This window comes from Fulmarus glacialis, unplaced genomic scaffold (genome assembly GCF_000690835.1).
Source record: "Fulmarus glacialis isolate BGI_N327 unplaced genomic scaffold, ASM69083v1 scaffold40134, whole genome shotgun sequence".
NCBI classification, from domain to species: Eukaryota; Metazoa; Chordata; class Aves; order Procellariiformes; family Procellariidae; genus Fulmarus; species Fulmarus glacialis.
The window spans coordinates 779-21,674 of record NW_009209444.1 but is presented as its reverse complement, the minus strand read 5'-3'; the positions used below and the strand labels follow the sequence as shown (position 1 = coordinate 21,674).

The following is a 20,896-nucleotide window of genomic DNA, read 5'->3' as shown; positions in this document are numbered from 1 at the left end:
AAAGGGATCGTTATATTTAAGTGGTACTACTGTTAACTCATGAGAGGATATACTTACCCAAGGCCTGAGGATATTCTGAAGAGCCTCAAAGGATTAAAAAGAGGCCATTAACATATTACATATAAAATGATCACAACCCTCCACTCTTGAATCTGACACTGACTTTGATAGTTTCTGCTTCTCTTGGTCATTTCAGATGACCGAAAACACTTTTTGTACTATCTACATTTTCCAAATGTTACAGGCAAATCTTATTCTGCTGAGAATTCATAGGCCTCCCTTCCTAATCTCCATGAGACATTCTGCCTTAAATGCTACTGTCTTGTTTAGGTTAGCAGTCGTGCCTGTGACAGCTCTATACACTACCTTCTGGAGCTCCCCAGCTCCACAGAATACTCGTGCCTGTTTTGCAGATGGGGGAGGGTTGCCATATGCCAATGCAGTAGCAATTTTTGACTCACAGTCAAAAGCATCCAAAAAAAGTCAGTATGCAGGATTTTCTGCCATATGGAGGAATTGTTATTTGGCCTTTTCTCAAGCTGTATCTCGTTAAGCAAAAAGGAAAGAAAAAGGGGAGGACATTCTTTTCTTTTTTGCAAATCTTGTCCCAGAGTTCATCTTCATTTGAAAAACAGCATTCATTTCTGGAACCTAGAAAACCAAGTCAGAGCAGAAGAAAGTTGTAAGATTCCAGGTGATCTGTCCAGTTCAACAGGTTTTCTTTAAATCTTTCACACTTTGAATATTACTTCTTTCAGGGAATAGGGAGAAGGCTAGGTTCTACTGGGCTCAGAAAGATCACAGTAGAAAAAGAACCGCACCTTCCATGAAGGTTGTAATGGTGCTTACCTACAGTAAAGCTACTTTATTACCTCCATAGACTGCAGCATTTTGAGGGTGTCACTAATAGCACTTCCCTGATCCTTGGGTGTTCTGCAGTCTGTTTTGCTCAATATGGGAGGTTTGTTTAATCTGAGGCTTTGCTGGGATTTTGCCTTTATTTTTTTACAGAAACTAATGTGGTATTAACATAGTGCAGACATTTGTGTTTTAACTTTACAGAGCCAATATCATGGCTAGTGTACAAACAGGAAAGCAATCAGACACAGGTTTAAAAGTTATATAGAAACCTCAAAGCCGCTCTGCTTCCTTACGATCTTCCTCAATGTAGAAAGATGTCAGGAGGAAAAAACCTCCTCCAAAGACACCAACAAAAGCACACACAATGAAGCTGTACTGCATGCTCCAGAAACTCCACTGGAATGAGTGAGCATTCTTGCCCTGGATAGCATTGGAGATCTAGGGAGTGAATAAAACTGTCATTAATCTGGGATAACATCATCATCCTCTCTTGGTTTAAACAGACTGTTTACAGTGTGGTCCTGGAAAAGAATAAAACTAGGCAGATAGGGACGAAGAGCCTGCTACCAAAGTTTGTCAAACCCAGTACCCAATATAGCTGTACTTCACTGCTGTCCAGCTTTCATTTGGTCAACAAATCTCATGTTCTTTTATACCTTCGGTGCCTCCAGTCACAAGAGTAGGAAATACTGCAGCCAATGTTTATAATGTTTGGTAAACATTAACTCATTTTACAATTTTCTAGCCCATCTCCAGATAGCTAGCACAGGACAGACATTTGGCAATGACCTTTATCATTTCTTGATGTTATTCGATAACTTTATACCTCCCTAACCAGCACCAAACAGATAGAAGCAGGGGGTTAGCATCAATACAGGCACAAGCAGCAACACACATTAAAAAGGGAAGAACTGGAAATTAATTTGAGACAAGAGTGGTTTCTGCTTTTGAGCCAAAAGGCATTTGAGGAGTCATGGAGTGACATTATGAAGAACTGGGAAGAAGAAAATACCAGGCAGCTGCTTTTTGGACTGACTGGAGAATGAGGTTGTAAAAGATACAAATGACACACATGAATTTTATTTTCGTAGACAGAAGGAAAAGCTGATTTCAAGAAACTCAGTAAGTTTCAACACTTAACCCAGGAACTGAAAATCTCTTGTTAGCCTAAACAAAAAGATGAACGTTGAATGCTGTCATTTTTATTCCCACATTTGTTCTTGATGGTTAGAATACGCTATGTGACTTGAAATACACAAATATGAGACTCTTCAATCTTTGCTGGGTTTAGTATGATTATTTATGACAGTTTAGGCAGATAAGAACAAGCTCAACTCTAAATGGGCACCTAGGGACTACAGCAAGCATAATGGCCAAAACACAAACCTAATGCATTTAATTTTAAAATGCTTCGTAAGAAAATCTCTGGAGTGCAGAGGGAAGAAACAGGCTCTGAAAAAGACTATTCCCTGACTCTCCAGCCAGTTTTTAAGCTAAAGGGTTAGCCGAAGCAGGTTAGTAAACAATAGCAAGACATGAATGCAGAAGATTTGGTGGTTAATCAACAGCAGACATGGGCAGTGTTGGTATACTGGTTCACAGAAGCATTCCAGAAGACAATGTTGTGCTCATTGCATAGGACCCCACTTGGATATACAGCAGTTTTATTCCTGGATTTATTGTCTCTGTTCTTTGCAAAGTTGCAAGGTTACCTGAGATTAATCTCATCTGGAGAAGCTTTTTTTGTCTTCACACTTTTCGGTTAGCTGCTATTTAAGGCAACTGCATGCAAGGTACTGCATAAGAAGTATTCTGCACACAGATACTAGCAGGATGCTGCAGCACATCCAGCAGGCAGCCTCAGTTCTGCCTGTGCCTCAGAGATGGCAAAGAACAGTGAGTAAGAGATACAAACATTTTCATCTTTCAGGCAGAAAGCATAAAACAATAGAATAGTCAAAGGGAGAATGCACAAGACATATTTCAGCTTTTAAGATACCTCCCATTTTTGCATATAATTTCAGCCATTTTTCATGACCAGGGATGCCAGTTACTATGTTCCCCCATGTATACAGCCAAAGCAGTGCAAGGGCAATAGTTTCATATTGCACACCAGTGAGCAAAGTGATCTCTTCATTTGCCAAAAAAAGAGAGCCAGCAGGAGGAATCTCTCAGTGAGAGAGGGCTGTGTTCCCTGCCAGGCAGATTACACAGTTGAGACTCCGGTTTTCACCCAGTTGAGGACAAGGGGGATCTCCTGGCTGGCTGGACCAGCAGCATCTGTGCCTGCAGGCACAGCTCACTCGGGCATTTCTGTCTGGCCCTGTCTAACCCTAACACTGTTAACACGTGAGAAAGAAAGAACAGATATTCCTGAGGTGAACTCCTTAAAATAAACTTCCATATAAACAAAACTTTAAAACAACAACAACAACGACTCACTCTCTCTCCCATGTCCAGTAAAGCAGAAGAAACAAAGTGGGTGATCTGTTAGCTACTGTGTGCAGAATTACTGTGTCTTAAATCAAAAATAATGAAGGAAGGAAACAACACTGACGGATATCATCCACTGGAACTAAAACAAATGAACTGCAAGGAGAAAACAGTACTAGGCTGCTTTGTCCAGAAGCACCTAAGATCAAGTCAATGTAGAAAGGGCAGAGAAATCAGGCTCAAGCAATACAGGAATCCAAGGTTAAGGTAATTTGAGACCATGTGAATGCAAAGTAGTATCAAAAGGCAACCATTGCAGTCACTCTTGTTCTGATTTTAAGGAGACCATTGACTAATTGCAAGATTTCAAACTTCAAGATTTGAACTAAGAGTCTTAGGTTTTATGGTATTCGATTAATTTCCATGAAACTCCTCACAAACTTAGCAGAAAGTGCTTAAATCCAAGTACAATGTCCATGACACTGTCTTTGCAAAAATGTATGCCTTCAAAAATTCATGAGTTTGCAAATTTAAAATCAAAATAAATTTCTACACACTGCATGGAACTACTCACACCTATAGGTATAGGATTATATTCTACATACATGCAGTGTCACAGGACCAGAAGTTGCATGCAAGTAAAAATGTTTAGAAAAACGCCTCTGTATTCTAGTATCAAGGCCACCAATTTGAGTAATTTCTAGTTTGGGACTAGAAAGTGCCTACAATTCTGTGAGTGTCTGTCTTTCAGTTTCTAAAAGTTTTACCCTAAGGAAAGCTCAATAAACAGAGAATTCACTTACAATCCCAACGAGATATGGGCTGCCTGCATCTCCCAGCAAATGGCTCACCAAAATCTGCAGGGCAATAGCTGTAGACTGCCGTCTTGGGGTCACAACATACTGAAACAAAACACAACCCACGAGAGAATGATTATTAGCAGAGTGAATCTCATGAATGGCCAACTACTTATATAACATCCTAGAGAGATTAATATATTCATTTTTATATCTTCCATATTCAAACATTGTTTACAAGTTTGGAAACAGAGAAGTTATTCTGAGCAAAAGAGTACACTGGATGTTTTGTTGAGGAAAAAAACATTCAAGAAAGCAACACACAAGGGGGAATGTCAATAAAGTAGGAAAAACATGACTCTCCTGCCTCCATTCATAGACTCACAGCAACTTGTACAGATTCACCTGGCCACGCAACAGAAACCTCCAGCCAGTGACCCTTGCAGTCGTACTGATTTACTAACAAGGACATTCAGCACTGACAGCCTCTGAGAAGAACCTCTTATGACACTGCGTCAGCAGGCATGGTCTAGACTGCTGGGGGGAGACTGGGGTACCTGGAACCTGAAGTAGCTGCCATGGCTATAAAGAATGTCAGCTGAGACCTTGCAGACCACGTGAAGACAGAGGGAGGGGACCCAACCTGGCAGACCAGAAGGTAGCTGATGGTGCTTTGATGACAGCTTTGATGGCAAAGTTTGCTGCTTGTAACTGGATAGTACCTGCGATATAGCTAGTCTAGTAACAATACCCCAAAATTATTATGCCTTTGAGTGCACACAGTTTAAATAACAAGGTGGAGAAGAAGATATGGTGCACATCCAGAACACTGCAAAGCATCACATAGATTAGAACTATTTTTCAAAATGAAATAGAGTCATTTTGGGGTAATAAGGGCTTTGTGTCTGTGCTACTGAAGATCAACTGTGCCTGAAGAAGTACAATATGATTTTATATAATTTGTGTCTCTCTCTTTCAATAATACATTTACGCAAAAAGCATTCACAGTCAGAATGACACAGAAGCAATTTTAAACCTTCATACTTTTGTTTTCCAACCACTTGCTCATATCAGAGACAAAATGCTTAATATTCTCCCAGTCCTCTATTCCCCAACTTGATTTTTTTGTAAACTGATCTGAACATCACTTGGGGCATCTCAAACACGAATTAATAGGGTGACTGGTGTTCTACCAAGAGGCAAACTCAAGGTATATAACCTATATTGTGGCTCTATAGCTGCCTTCAAGGACAGACTAACATGCATGGCAAGTTGGGTTTAGAAGAAAAAAAAGATCCTGCTCTCACATCTAACTTAGAGTTTTATTATCATTCTTTGTGTTTAAAGAGGCCTCAGAATATTAGATAAAAAAATATTTACCTACCACTAAGATGTAGTTACATCACAGTAGCAACATTAATGCCACATCTTTAGGGTGAGTGGAGCTGCATTAATGGACATTAAAACAGGTGCGTAAGGAAGCAACATTGTCCAAGACACCAAGGTTAATTACTCTTGTGAGAATGAGAGCAAAAAATACTTCAGTGCCACATGCAGTCAGGACCTATACATACCAGTAAGTTACAGCATTTTAACTATACTGAAACTACAGATCCATAGCACAGATGCAGAAACAGGAAGGACAATAATCTATATTAATATAATGGTTTGCATTCAGGGGTGGATTGACAGAGGCTTCTGTAGCACGGCATTTCCTTCCCTCTTGCAGCCCCCCATCTGCAGACACAGACTGTAGTAAGTCTTCCTAGGAAGTGAGGCTATGAATCCCATTTGGATTTAACAGAGCATTTCATCTAAAATGAGAAAGAAAATAGACAGATTTTCCCCAACACAATTAGCAAAAATTATAGCCAACTTGGCTATCTGTCCTCTTATCTCTGCATAGTAAATCCTTCTTGTAGCCAGGGTTTTCTAAGCAGTAACACGCCTTACACCCTGCTGCGATGCCAGAAACACAGCAATGAGCAGTGACGTCCTTTTTTCTACAGCCAAATTGCCTCTGTTCAGAGAGGGAGTTTCTCAAGAGCTCATATAACTCATTCCATTCAGTGGGAGCCTTTTGGTCCTGCTTAGCCCATATTGCAACCAGTTTCAGTAAAGAACCAGTCCACATTGGCAGTGCCCCTCTTAGCCAGAAATGGCCACAAACTTGGATACACAAATCACTCAACATCTTAAAACAGCATCTTTGCACCCAGTAACAGTACTCCATACAATGCAGTTTTATTAAAAGACACAACCTCCTTCCTTACCTTGTACACATACAGCTAGTTTGTATCCCTTCCCATTCCTAGTCTCTCCAAAGTAGGTATTTCTAACCATGGATGGAACATTTATTTTTCATTAGGAATACTTAGACAGAGTGCTTCAACAATAATAACTATTAAAAGAGGGATGTCTTGGAGATCTCTTCAGAGTTACAGAAAACCACTTTAATATCATGTTGCCATCACACTGCATCCAGTCCCCTGCCAGTGTAAGAACAGTCATGTGAGATTGGCTGATCTGGAAGCTGAAATCCTTGTCATCCATGGGATGAAGGAACAGTCCAACAGCTCCTCCTCACTGTGGTCATGGCACACTTTGGCCTAGACTGAGGGCATGCAGTCTACCCAAGTTTTGTTTTCTCTCAGAACCTGGAGTACCAGCTGAGCATCTGCACTTTGGGAACAGGCTCTTGTACAGAAAGAGAGATAAAGAAACTACAGCAGAAAACTCTGAGCTTGGGAAGTAGACCTTGCTATGACAGACTGTACTAGACTGGAGACTGTCAGTTCTTGGCTCTCCAAGGATATCATGTCATCTGTCCTAGACTCAGATTTCTTTTCTTTTATTGATAATGACAGGCTGTGTTTGAGAAATACAAATCAAATATTGTTATGCAAATATTGTGGGCATTGCAGGCATGAGAAAAGATAAACGCACTTTCGCTCTCTCAGTACCCTGCACTACTTTCTTACCACACTTATTTAATATCTCATATCTGTAACTATAAGAGACACATGGAACAAAGCTGTAACAAGAAAAATGGAAGAGAAAGATAAGACGTTTCCTGTAGTTAACCAGGCTCATACAAACTCTGCCTGTACTATTATTCAGGTTCTTCTGCACAATGGAAACCATATGCAAGAGCTCAATGCACTGTAGGACTCACTAGAAAAAGAAGAAACCAAACACTGCCACACACAGGGACTTTGAAATAGCCATAGCATCCTGCCTGTCCACAGTGACTGCCCAGTTACCTACGCCATGTCAACGACGCAGATGGCATCCTACACACTGTCATCTCCTAGGAGATCCCAGTCCAGATGCCTTGACAGATAAGCAGGGTGATCTCCTAGGAGATCCCAGTCCAGATGCCGTGACAGATAAGCAGGGTGCCCCAAACAGATGTAGTTTGCAAACCCTGTCGTGCTGTCTCTGGAGGTTTTAGAGATCCTCCTGCAGACTGTGTGACGGAGCTGTCAGCTAAAAAAGCAGATGGAACAGACAGGCTGGTAAACACTCCTATACCTCCCAGGGCACTTCCAAACAAAGATGGGGACATGTTGGTAGCCTTCCCAAACCCCGTATTAGCTTCCAGTTCCAGCATCTCCTACACTTTTAGCTGCCAAAAACCTAAAAGACAGAGTCCCATTACCTCACAGATGGCAAACATATTTCATAAGGGACACTCCATGTACAGCCTCCCAGTAAGCCAGAGTATCGTAAGCAAGGCAGCTACAGCACTTCTCCACTTGCACATTATGACTGTAGTTGTACAGTAGATACCTTCATGTTTACAGCTGAATAAGGGGCACAAAGGTTGCTACATGCAATGCATCTTGATGTAGTAGCCACAAAGGCAGAAAGTCCTTATCATTCAGTCAGCATCTTCCTTTGTCTTCAGCTCCACAGGTCACAGGATAAATGAATTCCTAGCTACATTGTCTGGCTAGTAGTGGCATGTGGGAAGAAAGAAAAGTCATTTTCCTGACAAAATGAGAACATGCATTAGCAAATCCAGCCACATTATCAGAAATCCTACCAGTTCACACAGGAAACAATGGAAAAAGAGAAATTACTGTCGTTATCTGTGACACCCTTCAGTCAATATAAGAGCAGTAATACACTGAATCCATGGGTTTTCAGCAGGTTGAAACAGAACTCCCAAATAAGATTGCCACTGAATGAGCAGACATCCACAAATTCAGCTGAATTCCATCATTTTTCTGATAAAACAATTAGTAACATTTAGAATTCAACAGATCCAACCTGAAGCACATTCATGGTAATACACTGAATGTCTGCTCTTAGGGGGGACAGACCACTACAGAGCTCAGCTCTGCCAAACTTTTCACCTTCCCGTTTTTTGCCAATTGATGCAATATTGTTTGTACCTAACAGCAAAAGATTCCAAAATAAATACAAATGAGGGGTGTCAGTCACTCAGGAGACAAGAACTTCCTCCTCTTCTGGATTTACATGGGTCCAGGATATGGCAGTGATGCTTCCAGTAGACTTTCTGCAGGCTGCAATATGATGCAGCATTCCCTAAGAAAGCTGAGACCTGAGTGTTTGAACTGAATGAACGCACTGCTCCTTGCAGACTTTGCAGTTTGGGTTCAGAAAGGAACTGAAGGAAAGAGCTGACAGTAATCACCTGCCTCACTTTCTCCATTGTATATCAACAGTATCTAACTCAGTGATGTCACCTTCCTCTTTAACAATGACAGAGGAGAGAATTAAAATGCAGATGTAGGAGTTCAAAGAAAAGTAAATTGAGAAACTTTAAAAAAAAAAATCCTTCAGTGGTGCCTCAACTGATGTAAAAAGAATACTAATTGTAATAGTACTTGGTTCTGTTGCAAAAAAACAGTAATTTCAAAATAAACTGAAGTAGAAGCTAATAAAAAATTTCATTTTGAGCCAGTGATAGTTTTTCTGCACCTGTTCACTGCTTTAAGGCTACAGCTCTTGTCTCATAGGATAATTGTTGCTGACCATTCTTTGAGAGTCAAAGAAGAAACAAAACCTCTTGCTGCTGGCTGAGGTTTTAAGCAGCAGCCAATTCACTAATGCTGACTGCAAATTTTTTTTTTAATTAAAATTCCAGAGTGCAGAAAACTGACATGTAGAGAGCAGTACCATGAAAGAGTAACTTGAGAACATAATGCAATACTCAGTATCAGCAGTGCTTTGTTGAAGAACCATGAAATATAAGTTGTTTCATTCCTTCACCTCAATCAGAATGTAAGGAAAGATTCTTCAAGCTATGAAGCGGCAGGATAAACAGGCTCATGTCAACACAGCAAGGTCAAGTCAGTGGAAGGAGAGTTATACAGCGCTTCACAGCGAGTCCCTTTTGTCACTAGGCGGTGCTCAGCATTTGGCTATATACTTTCACATCCTTTTACACAGAAGACTGTAATAGAGATACTTTTATCTCTGCTCAGCTTTCCTACCACTCGTTTTTAGTTAGCTATTAGGAATACCAAGCAAGTTGTATATCTGAGCAACTAAGACCATAGTGACAGCAATCTCAGTTGTAAATTTTCAATTCCTGTGGTAGCAAGCAATGATGACAGCCTTGTAGGCAACTGTGTTCCACATGAGCCACAGGCTGCACAGGCTTCTTTACTGTCCTAGACTCTTGTGACACGTTATTGTGCATCACTGCATGTTCTGCTACGTATTAATGCATTCACTGTGGTTCCTATATGAAAGATTTATTATGATAGTGGAGTTTGCAGCAGCAATCTGCAAATAGACTTGAGCTCCCTTAGAATGCAAAACTACTACATAAAATGGAAGATGCTTACATGACTCTTGCTTAGGCTTTCTTCAGCTACTGGTTTTCCATCATTAGCCTGGTGGGAAACAGTCAGAGATTTCTGTTCTGCTTTGCCCTTACCTTTTTGTGTCTTCTCTCACTTGTCATGATAGCTTTACACAATTTCCTTACTTTGCCTTCTATCAGTACCAACTGCATCAGCATTTTGCCCGTGCCACATTTGTCTCAACACTCTCTGTCTCTCAGGTAGCATTCCTGCTTGAAATACTTGGGTTGCAGTCACACCCACCGTTCTGCAACACAGTGATCCCACAGAAGACGACTCTTCAAAGTAGAGTGTCTGGGTCTCATTTGTGATAGAGTACTCTTTGTAGAAAAGGATAGTGCCAATTTAAATGCTTTGTCTTATGCCCACAGGTATAAGGGTAGCAACAAAAGGATTGTCAATAATTTTAATAGCTCTGGCTTTGTAACTTAAATCAGCTTTCTGCAGTCTGATTACTAGATATGAACAAGTTAGTCCATTTCCTTGCTTATTTGACCGATAAACTATATTCAGCTTGTTCATACTACGGATTTCAAAAAAAGAAAAGTCATATAAACTACTTCATAAGACTGTGATGATCTGCGTAGTTCAGTGATAGTAACAACAATATCTGTCCCATGTTTTACACAGACACTGATTAGTGACTGTGGAGCTACGGCATAAACCAAAGGTCACCAAATTTTTCCTTTGAGTAAAAACTCAAGTATAGTAAAAAATTACTAACCCTAAAAACCTTTGCAATGATAAAAAGAACTAGCTGCTCATTGATCCCTAAGCTAACTGTGCCACAAGATGCGTGATTTTCACATCACTCCTTTCTAAAGTTACTGATGACAGAAGTCAAATGAAATAAAGCACTGCTATTCTTTGGGCTTGTGGTGTCGGTCGTGGAATCCCCAAGAGTCTCATAAGCATCACTGCTTGCCCAACGCTTTGGCAGTGTAGCACCACTTATGAATTTGATTTGCAAGTGCTGGAATTTATCTGCACTGTATTCTGGAATAAGAGAACTTGCTAATAGTTCACAGAATGATGAATTGTAACGGATTCACTAACTTTAGTTTACAGAATATTGACTTTCCCTCATTTGGATCATCTTTTCAAACCGTTGGAGCACAAATAGAAAATCTCTGATTACAGACAGAAAGTGACTCTCCTTCTGGTGCAGACCATTTTCTGGCAGACATCCAACAACACAGAGCTGTACAGAAAATCCAAACTAGTGTGGGTACCAGCAGCACTAGAGAGCTCCACCCGCATGAGTTTCATCCAAATCAGTACATCTCCTTTCCGGGCTTACAGTGAGCTCAGACTGCTGCACTACCACATCTATATTGTTACTGGCATCTTTGCACAGCTGTACATTGTGGCACGTGATTACATCCCTGATGTTAACAGGGTACCAATAAGGGTATTCTTACTAAGAGTTCATTCATCTCTTCCTAGAAGGCAGAGGTCCCTCCGGCCACCAAGATGCAGGCTTAAAAACAATATTATGTTGAGAAAAGCTGAAAAGCTGGAAATAAGGAAATAGTTTTACAAGCACTTACCAACAGTATGTCTGTCACAACAGCCCAGTTTACAGATAAAAACAGTTCTCCAAATGCAATAAAAATCTGCAAAAAAGAAGAAAGCAGTGACTATACACACTGCATTGATCTTCTTTATTGTGAAGATGAAGGCAGGCTCACTGACTATGCTTATCTATGTAAAGTTGTATATACCCATCTACTTATTAAACATCTGTCTATGCTTACAAACACTAACTTCATCTTAAAAGGGGGGAAAGGAACCAGAGGAGGTATGTGGGTTGCTTTGTATCAAAAATCCTCAGCAGAAAAGCCAAAATAGGAAACATATACCACCCTCCCAAATAAACTGTATTGAATTGCTGAACCCAAGAAAAGGAAAGCAAGAACCTGTGAAGAGAAACATTCGGCACAGGTTTTAAAAGTGCTCAAAGATTCCCTTTGCTCGGGTTTCCAAATAAAACCAATAGAACACCTCTGTGCCAGTACAAGTACTCTTAAAGGCTCCTTCAGCGAGATAACTTCCAAAATGAAATGGACTCCAAGACACAGGCAGCCTCAAAGCCTTGGTGCCCTGTGGGAATTCCCTAATTTGTCACAGACGGAGACCCAGCCATCAGGAAAAGGGGTAGGGCCCCCAACAGTTCTTACAGCTGTGGCCTTAGAAAAGATTAACCCTTTCAGTCAGCCCTGGACATAGATTTGAGCAGGCTGTTCAGACTAATCGGTACTTGAGGAAAGTATTAAAGCTACACTATTAAGCTGGAGCAGTTCTAGAAGGCAGAATCTATTTAGTGACACAGGCCACAAAGTCAGATGGCACCTAGGAAATAAAATCCAGCATCTTGTTTGGTAAGGTCTTGGTCAAGAGGTTGTATCTGGTTGATGAAAATGCAGTCCTAAGAAAAGCACGGTGGCAAACTGTCAGGTGTTTTCAGAAGGGCAGCTTACACTCTCCTAAGAAGAACCAGACCTATTATACATCTTCCTATGATACCCCTACCTCCTCTGTGTTTCTTGCCTGTACTGTTCATGTGTTTTCTTCTCCAAACCAGTCTGGAGAAAAAGTTCCTTGAAGTACAGAGATACTTAGTATAGATCTTTATCCAGAAATCTTTTCCGTCAAAATGCTTTATGTAGGTTTTCTAATTTGCAGCTGAATCTATTCCTCCATACATAATTACTTTTCTTCAAGTTTTATATCAAATATCACTCATTTCCCATACTCCTTGACTATGTCTTAGCTCTTGGATTTATGCATCCTGCTATCAAAGTCTTTCCACTGATACAACCTTGGCAGACCTTGCCCTTGCAAGAGACAGAATGCAATCATTCTTCTCCAATTCCAATGCAATAACAGTCTATAGACTACAGAAACGATACTGCATGCCAGTCTTAGCTGGAAAGCAAGTGACACACTTTTATTAGAGAACTTTGGGCCAAACACAAAATGAAATGTGTTTGTTAACATGGGTAGCAATATCACACAGTTCAGCTTTTTGCCAAGCCACCTGGCAATAAGGACTAACAATGTCAAATCTTGCAGCCACCAGAAAATATTAGCCCTTCATCATCTTATTTCACGTTAATACTCTCTGAACTCTCTTGGAAGATCCAAATTCATCAAGGACCTTCCTTTCTTTTTTTCCCGCTGATTCCATACAAATAAACTTTAAATATGCTATTGCTTAACTTAGAATTGCAGCCAGTCAAAGCAGTACTGACAGAGGAATTTTAGGCAAATGCAGAAGTGCAGCTGAATCCTGCTATACAGCGACAATGGCATGAACTTATGTAGATTCTGTCAGTTGTGCCATAGCTAGCAAGAGATAGTGCAGGTTAAAGCGAAACAGGAAGGAGACAAAGAACAAAAACATTTATTTAAATCCTGGCTGATACTTAAGATATAACAAGATGCAAATACAACAGTTAGAGCAGAAGGTTCTGAAGGCTTCCAAACTGTTCCTGGATATCATCAATGGAATAGATGACTACCTGCCTTTATACATCAAATGAGAGATTGGTCTATCTCCCTTATAGGAATCTTGTGATGTTTAGCACTTTTAAAGTGTTGTTTCCAGTCTTCCTTTCTCTTCATGCTTTTTCCAAGTTATTAGTCTCTACAAGCCCCTAAGAACAAGAGCATGTCATGCCTAGTGCAAGAGAAGAAAGTAAAATTCATCTTTAGGAAGTAAGTTATGCTCTCAACCTACAGTTCGATGGTATAGGAATTAATGAAAAAATATCCATGATAAGAAAATGTGATATACAGTGGCTAAGACCTCATACTCCAGAGAGTAATTATTTCATACAGAATTGTGTTAACATTAGAGACAGAACTTTGTTAGCTTTTCTTTTCTTTCCTAAGGTCTTGTGTGGATTGCAGTTGTAGGGTCACCAGAAAAATTTAACCCAGTTTTGGAAGGTAATAAATCATTCTACAGATTATATCAAGGTATTCTGTCTAAAACTAGTATCAATTTTATACTTTCTCATGCAGAATAAATGTAATATGGTTGAATAGCTGGCATACTCAGCCATCCAACTGCAAAACAACTGCAATCAATAAAGAGGAGAGAGTTGTATGTTCTTTTCTTCAAAACAGGTGGAGATATCCTGGAAGTACTGTACTTGGCAAGGGAGAAGGGCTGAGGTTGCAGGAAAACAATAGAGCAATGCTCTATTTAAAGTGTATCCTCTGTTCCTACCATCTCTCAGTATTCCTCAGATTGTCTCAAGTTCTTGTTTTGAATGAATCAGAAAAGGGTTCCATTATATTTGTGCAATCATGTTTGTGGCATGTCCATTCTAATCTAAGTGCACCTAGAAAAGAGTGAAACATTGTATTTTAGTGCTGTCACCTTCTCCAGGATCCCCAACTTTTCTAACACTTAAAGTTGGTCTCCAAAGGATACAACCAGAATAATGTCCCAAATTTTAAGGGGATTTTGCTTTGCAGATGACTGTTTACATTCATACCTAAAGCTAATATGAAGAGAATTAGATTGTAATCAATGTCAGTGCCAAACACTCATTCTGCTTTTAAACAGTCACATGCCTCAACAAAAAAGGAGGGAATCGGTATGGCTGGACCATATGTGATCAATGATTTCTGTCTTTTCAAAATGAACCACACCAGGCAGGTGTATCAGAGACAAGACCTGCAGAATGCCTCCTTCAAAGGCAAGTTGCAGGGCAAGACTGCATCCTGATACAGCATTACCATCACAGATAAGTCTGTTTAAATCTAAGTTAACGCTACACCAAATATTGTCCAAGGTTCCCAGTCACAGGGTTCAGTCATGACTTTCCAGAGCACGTGCTGCACTGCAGAGCAGACTTGTTTTGGAGACAGGAACAGATTTAGACAGAGCCTCCTCTGAGATAACAAAGCCAGGTAATTTTTCTCTGTCTTTTCAAAGGTAGTCTTTGAAATCAAGAACTGGGTGTCCAGAAAGAGAAGAGAAATCTCATTACGTTTCAGTTCACCTACCCCAACAGAAACCTTGGAAGTCCAGCCATATTTCCATATTAACTTGAGAATTCTTGTGCTTTGAAACACTTCTTCCAGCTTTGGCCATAACTGATTAAACCTCTCTTGTTCCCTTTCATTATACACTCAAGACAGTGGAAAGCATACAGAAACTACTGTAATTGCACGCTGATGCACGTATGCTTTTTTGCTTCAGTAGCTTCCGCACTGTCAAGTGATGGAGACAGGTTTGCTAATGTCAGTCTGCCTGAGCAGACAGTGACTGGAAAGCCAGTTTCCTGCTAGTGTCCTACACAAATGGAAGATTTGTTTCAGTGGGACCTTCAAATTAGATGCACCAGCCGGCGCGCCACTCCAATTCTCACACCAGTATGACTAGTGTCAGGTCTTGTTTAGAAAGGAAGGAGAGGCACAGCTGGTGCCAGAGAAGGCAATAGTTAAACAGCTGTAGTGGTAAAAGTATTAGAAGAATCAGGTGCTTAGATTACGTAGAATTTATTACCACTGCACATCGTTGACATTATATGTTGGAACACCTGAATCAAGCACACCAAACAAACGACAAAATGGCAAAGCCTCTGGTTAAAAGACCAACTGGTCTGCCCATGGGAAGAAACTTAAGGAACACAGTTATCCATATCCCAGTTCAGAATTTCCTTCCAGATAACACACTGCTTGAAAACAGAATGCTGTTTGCAAGGAGAGAAACATTTTAAACAAATTTCTTTTTATCAGTTCTAATAAAAGGTATATTTTGGTAATTGAAAACCAATATATAGATTCACTCATCTAACACAGACTGCCAAATGAAACTGTATTTCTCCACCTTTAATGACAAAAAAAGAACTGAAGAACATACTCAGAGCAGGACTATGTGGGAACCTGAGAAGCAGAAAAAGAAAACGGCTAATTCTTTTGGCACTCAGATCTCCATGCTTGAATCTAAAAATAATCTTCAATTTCACATTTTGCTTTGTGTACACACACTCAGACATGCAAATCCATTTGTTTTTTCCCTTGGTGTAAAGGTGTTTTTCCACAGGAATACACATTCCTGAGGAGTCAGAAGGAAAGCCTCTTTGAATAAGTGTTATTCTTAGAAGCAAAAAAACTGCAAAAGTACCCTTTTGCAGAGAACTGTTGATTACTGTAATTAACTTTACTTGGATCCTCTTATTTATGTTAATCATGGTAATTGTGGCTATGGAGTCACAGGAAAAAAGCTTGGAGTCCTTCCCTAGCTGTTACCAGATTATAGTTAAAATAAGGTTTACATTCAGTTCCCTCTCACAGGGATTTTTTGGAACTATTTGTCATTCCTAGTAAGTTTCTGTTTTTCCCTTTACTGAGAAGAGAATTTAAGCGATTTATACTTCAGTTTGCATTGCCAAAAGCTTGACTTTGAAGATCAGCTAGTGATTTGGGGCTTTGAATGTGATGGCTAAATTATTCTTAGCAAGAACTGTGTGTATTGTACAGTCACAAGTACACCAATCTTTAAGTATTCAGAGAGCAAAAATAAATAAGAATACTAAATTAGGCACATCATAGCATTAAAAATTAACATATGATTGAGACTTCCTTTAACTACATTTCTGGATAAGGGACACACTAGCTTCACGCAGCTAACTACATAGGCTGACTATTCTCTTCTTTAGCGTGGGCAGACTCTGTAGGTCCTGAGGCCTAATTTATAATGCTCTGCCTGCCTGCCCTTTTTACTGGACCAGGTAATGCACAACGTGGTTCTCACAGGACAGACTGCAGGTGTGGGCAGTATTAGAGCAACGTGCACAGTGGCTGGCAGGCCACCTTGTCGCAAGTCACTGAAACCTCTTAATGGTCTAGAAGATTGCAGAGAATTCTGCAAAAGCCACCCCTCGCCTCCTCTCCCCCTTCCCTTTCTCCCCAGGATCCCAGAAGACATTTTGCTAATGCTAGACAGATTGGCACTTACAAAGGTGGAAAAGATGTTTGTCTGGGCCACCATCAGAGCTATGTAGAGGCACAGAGCAGAAATGAACATGCTTGTGGCACAGATCAGAGGATCAGCTTTATTGTTTATCTTCCTTAATCTTCTTGCAGCTTCTGCCCCAGCAATGACACCCAAGATTCCCGTACCAATGGTGATGCCTCCAAATATTAGACTGGTGACAAAGCAAAGGATTCAGTTGAGCCTAGTAAGACCATACTGTGGAAAAAAAATGGTGTTAGCTTATACCTTTAGTTTCAGAGGAATCTTTGATGGGGAACTTGAATTTTATTCCACTTGATCTAACCCTCCCACTCCTTCTAAATGGATTTAATCTATTTAAGCTATGCCTCTGCAACTGAGGCTCTGTCCTGTGGAGCAGATATTTTCCCATTTACAGAGCAGGTGTTATGCACCCAGGCTCAAGGAGGACTCTTCTCAGTATGACCTGGCTTGGACATGCAGTGATTTAGAGGAGACACAGTCATCTTGGTTACCCTGTGAACCAGTCTACTCAGTCATCCCTAAAACACAGATGGAATAACTCTGTATCACCATCTGCTGTCTTGGAAGAGATCCTATCACATGGAATTATATACATCTAAATTATAACCCTCTCTAGTTAGCACAGCTGAGATGAGTCACTTCTCTGACTATGGGAAACATCTACTACTTCCCAAAAGAGTTCAAAGAATACTGAATAGTTAACTAGTGGGAGGTCCATGTAGTATTTTCTGAACGCAGAATTTCAAATGCCACTCAGCTTTGTGTGTCTGCAAATGCAAATGTGTTCTCCAGGAATGACAAGTTCATGTTTTAAAAGTATGTGTTTGAATAGCTTAGAAGATTCAGCTTCCAAAGGGAATTCCATATATGCTTTTCTCTCTGTCCCAAATGAGATCCTAATGACAAAGCAAGTCTCTTGCAACAAGACCAGTGGTGCCACCGATTGTTTAATGCATCATAAGTCTCCTGAGGCAAATGAGGACAGGAGCATTGTGTTCTGAGCACAAGTGCTTCTAAATATTTCAGAGTGCTACTTGGTAAGTTCTGTATATTTTCCTAAGCTTTCTCTGACTGCAAAGCAAAGTAACCAGCTAGGATATGATCTATTCCTTTAAACTACCGTGCATCTACTTTTTAATTTCTTTCTGGCTGATTAGGAAGAACTCAATAATTCTACAAGAAAAAAAAAGTATTGCTATACAAGATAGCAAACTTTAAGCATATTTGTACTCTCCCTGTAAGTTCTTCAGGATTCTGATCCATTACTGACTATAGCTTGATAGTGACAATATAGATTGTCACTAGGCAGAATAACTATCGTAGAGATTTGTCCGGGAGAGGCAAGTTCCAAAGTGACATTAGTTGATCGAAGCATTCACGGAATTGTGTTTAGAAGATTCATGTGTTATAAACTGCAGTTGAAATAAACCTACAGCTGGAAGAAAAGGGAACAGCCAAAACTAAATCCAAGCACAGTTCAATTGACAGGGAGTAGGAAAGTACAGAAGCCTAGTCCTGGGGAAAGGCTCCTATGGGATCTTTTAGGGTCTGAGAATGCTCGCTTATCTGTCTGATCTGTTCAAAAGTGTCTGCAGAAAGACCTGAATAAAAACTTCATACTGCCTGTTTATCTACCTTGAAAGGATTGAGACCTGAGACAGCTGTGGTGCCATTTGTTTCCAGGGAGTCTAAGTGACTCAGCCCTGATCCTTAAACAAAGCCTGCAACTGCTGAACAGCCAGAGGGGAAAATGTCCTTAAAGTATCCCTGGGCAGGTCGGGGAATGTGCAGCTCAGTTCTTCCAGCACCATCAGCTACAGGTCTGACATAGTTGTTTATATTATGTTTCTTTACATCCCCCTGGAATAACAGTCTAAATCCAGCCTTATGCTGCTTCTGGCACTAGCTTATGCCAAGGTTATTTTTAAAGCATCCTGTAAGAAGCAGTACATGAGGTTAAACTATCAGGTGCTCCATTTTACTTCCCTGAAGACCATGTCTGCTCTAGCAACGCTACCGTGGAATAATAATTCAGAAGGCAGATTAAAAAACAAAACATAGGCTAACACCTTCACCTTAATAAAAGAAGTATTTAAACTGTATCTGTTAACATACAGCCAAACAGTTTAAACTGTTCAGCTTCCCTTCTCTGCCTACCCTGAGCCAGACTCCTGAGTTCACTCCCTTCCTCAGCATTACTCGCTATTAAGTAATGTGCCACTGGTGGTATCCATGAAGGACAGTTGCATTTCCCATTGAAGTACTTGTGGATGACTGTTCAATCCACCTGGTTACCCTACAACTTGGAAACTACTTTTGAGTTGATTTGGTTATTCCATTGCAGAAAAGCAAAAGAACCCCATTACCAGAGGACACACTCAAGGTATGATTACTGCTTTTCCCTTTATTGTCTTTACCTGTAAAGACAATGTAGTAAGCAGTTAGTTCTTGGAAATCCATCATGAAGGCAGAGACTGAAACCAGATTTGGGATACCTCCAGAAGAAAGGTAGGGAGGAGGCCACTGATAGGAAGTCACTACACAGAAGAGAAGTGTCCCGGTGCTCACTGTTATTGAGGGTAGCCATGAAGACTCAAGAGGAACACCAAATACATTTTTCTATTCTGGATAACACATTGTAAGGAAAAAAATTCTCTTCCTACCTGGGGAAGAGTGATCTCCAAAAAGTTGTATTATGATTACTTCAAAGCCCTTTCCTGTTGTAAATTCCCCCTGCCCATCCAACATTTGATACTTATTCATGAATCTTTATTGCTCTGGACAGTGTAAGCGGAGCTCTGCTGGTATTCATGAATCTTTATTGCTCTGGACAGTCTCTGTAAGCGGAGCTCTGCTGACAGTTATTCACAAGACCAAATTATCCTGGGTTTATGTAATGATACAATACTAGATCAAATTCATCAAGCTTGCTTCATGCTGGGAGTCAAAATGACCTGGCCAACGCAGCAGGAGTTTTTAAAACCAGACTAAGAAGATAATAGGAAAGTTACCAAAACACAGGATCTAACCATGCTTAAATGGGTATTTAAGTAGCTTGGGGATGCACAGTTGATTGCCAACTGAAGTCTCCTTGCTAAAGCTGCTCCTTTTTTCCTGCAAGTGTTCCTGTTATTGCTTCTTTCCACTTTACTCAAATAGAGCTGGCAGCATCTTTCCAGTTAACCGAATGATTATAAACAAACAAATAGGAGTGTCTCAGCATACCTGGAAGCAATTTAGTCTAACATTCACACTCAATTGCCTTCACAGGAAGAGTTCACAGTCACATCCTACCTTCTGCCTTTGGAAACAAACTGTGATTTAGCACTGTGCAGTGTTTCCAAGTGTGTTTCTACAGTCGTGCGCACCTCACCTGTTAGATGAATTGCATGGTTCTTGGAGGCATGGTGATACAATGCCTTGGACAACCTGAGCCCTGTAAAGAAACAGCGGTACCCACATTCCCAGGGCTCCAGTAACGAAGGCCATGGCAGTCAGACCCAGTGAGGACCAGACAAAACTCCAGCTGAAAGTCAAAAGAAAGAAATGAGAGCTATTAGAAAGAATGGAGTGTGAGAAAAAAGGGAAAGCCTACCTGCAATACCCAGGATTTCAAGCAATAATAAAACAATTCATTCAGATATCTTATAATCAAAATGCACTCCCTTGAAGATATGAACTTTGATGAGGCTTTATCTATGAACTTCAACAGTAAAGTACTAATTAGAGCAAAGAGTATGACCTACTGATTTCATGTTAAATCCCAGTCCTGGGACTGGGATTTGCAGATTTCATTGCCAACTTTTGCTAAAACAATTGCTGTGAAAATTTTGATAGCAGAACTACAATGATAGAAAGTGGGCAAGAATTTAATGGCTTAGTAGCTAAATGAAAGTGTTCTGTGTGCAAGTCTAAATGCCTTAGGATGGTTTTAAGTTGTTTGTGCAACCAGTATAAATGAGAGT

General features: G+C 40.3%; 1 protein-coding gene across 1 annotated transcript; it reads right to left on the bottom strand.

Moving 5' to 3' along the window:
* Window positions 1-1,012: 1,012 nt before the first annotated feature.
* On the bottom strand, window positions 1,013-20,457 carry LOC104076096 (protein spinster homolog 3-like; the record flags this gene model as incomplete). The annotated part of the gene is made up of 5 exons (XM_009576828.1): window positions 1,013-1,299; window positions 4,098-4,196; window positions 11,482-11,547; window positions 16,911-17,100; window positions 20,305-20,457. Coding segments are annotated over 5 exons (676 nt in total), but the record flags the coding sequence as incomplete, so codon positions are not given.
* Window positions 20,458-20,896: the final 439 nt, after the last annotated feature.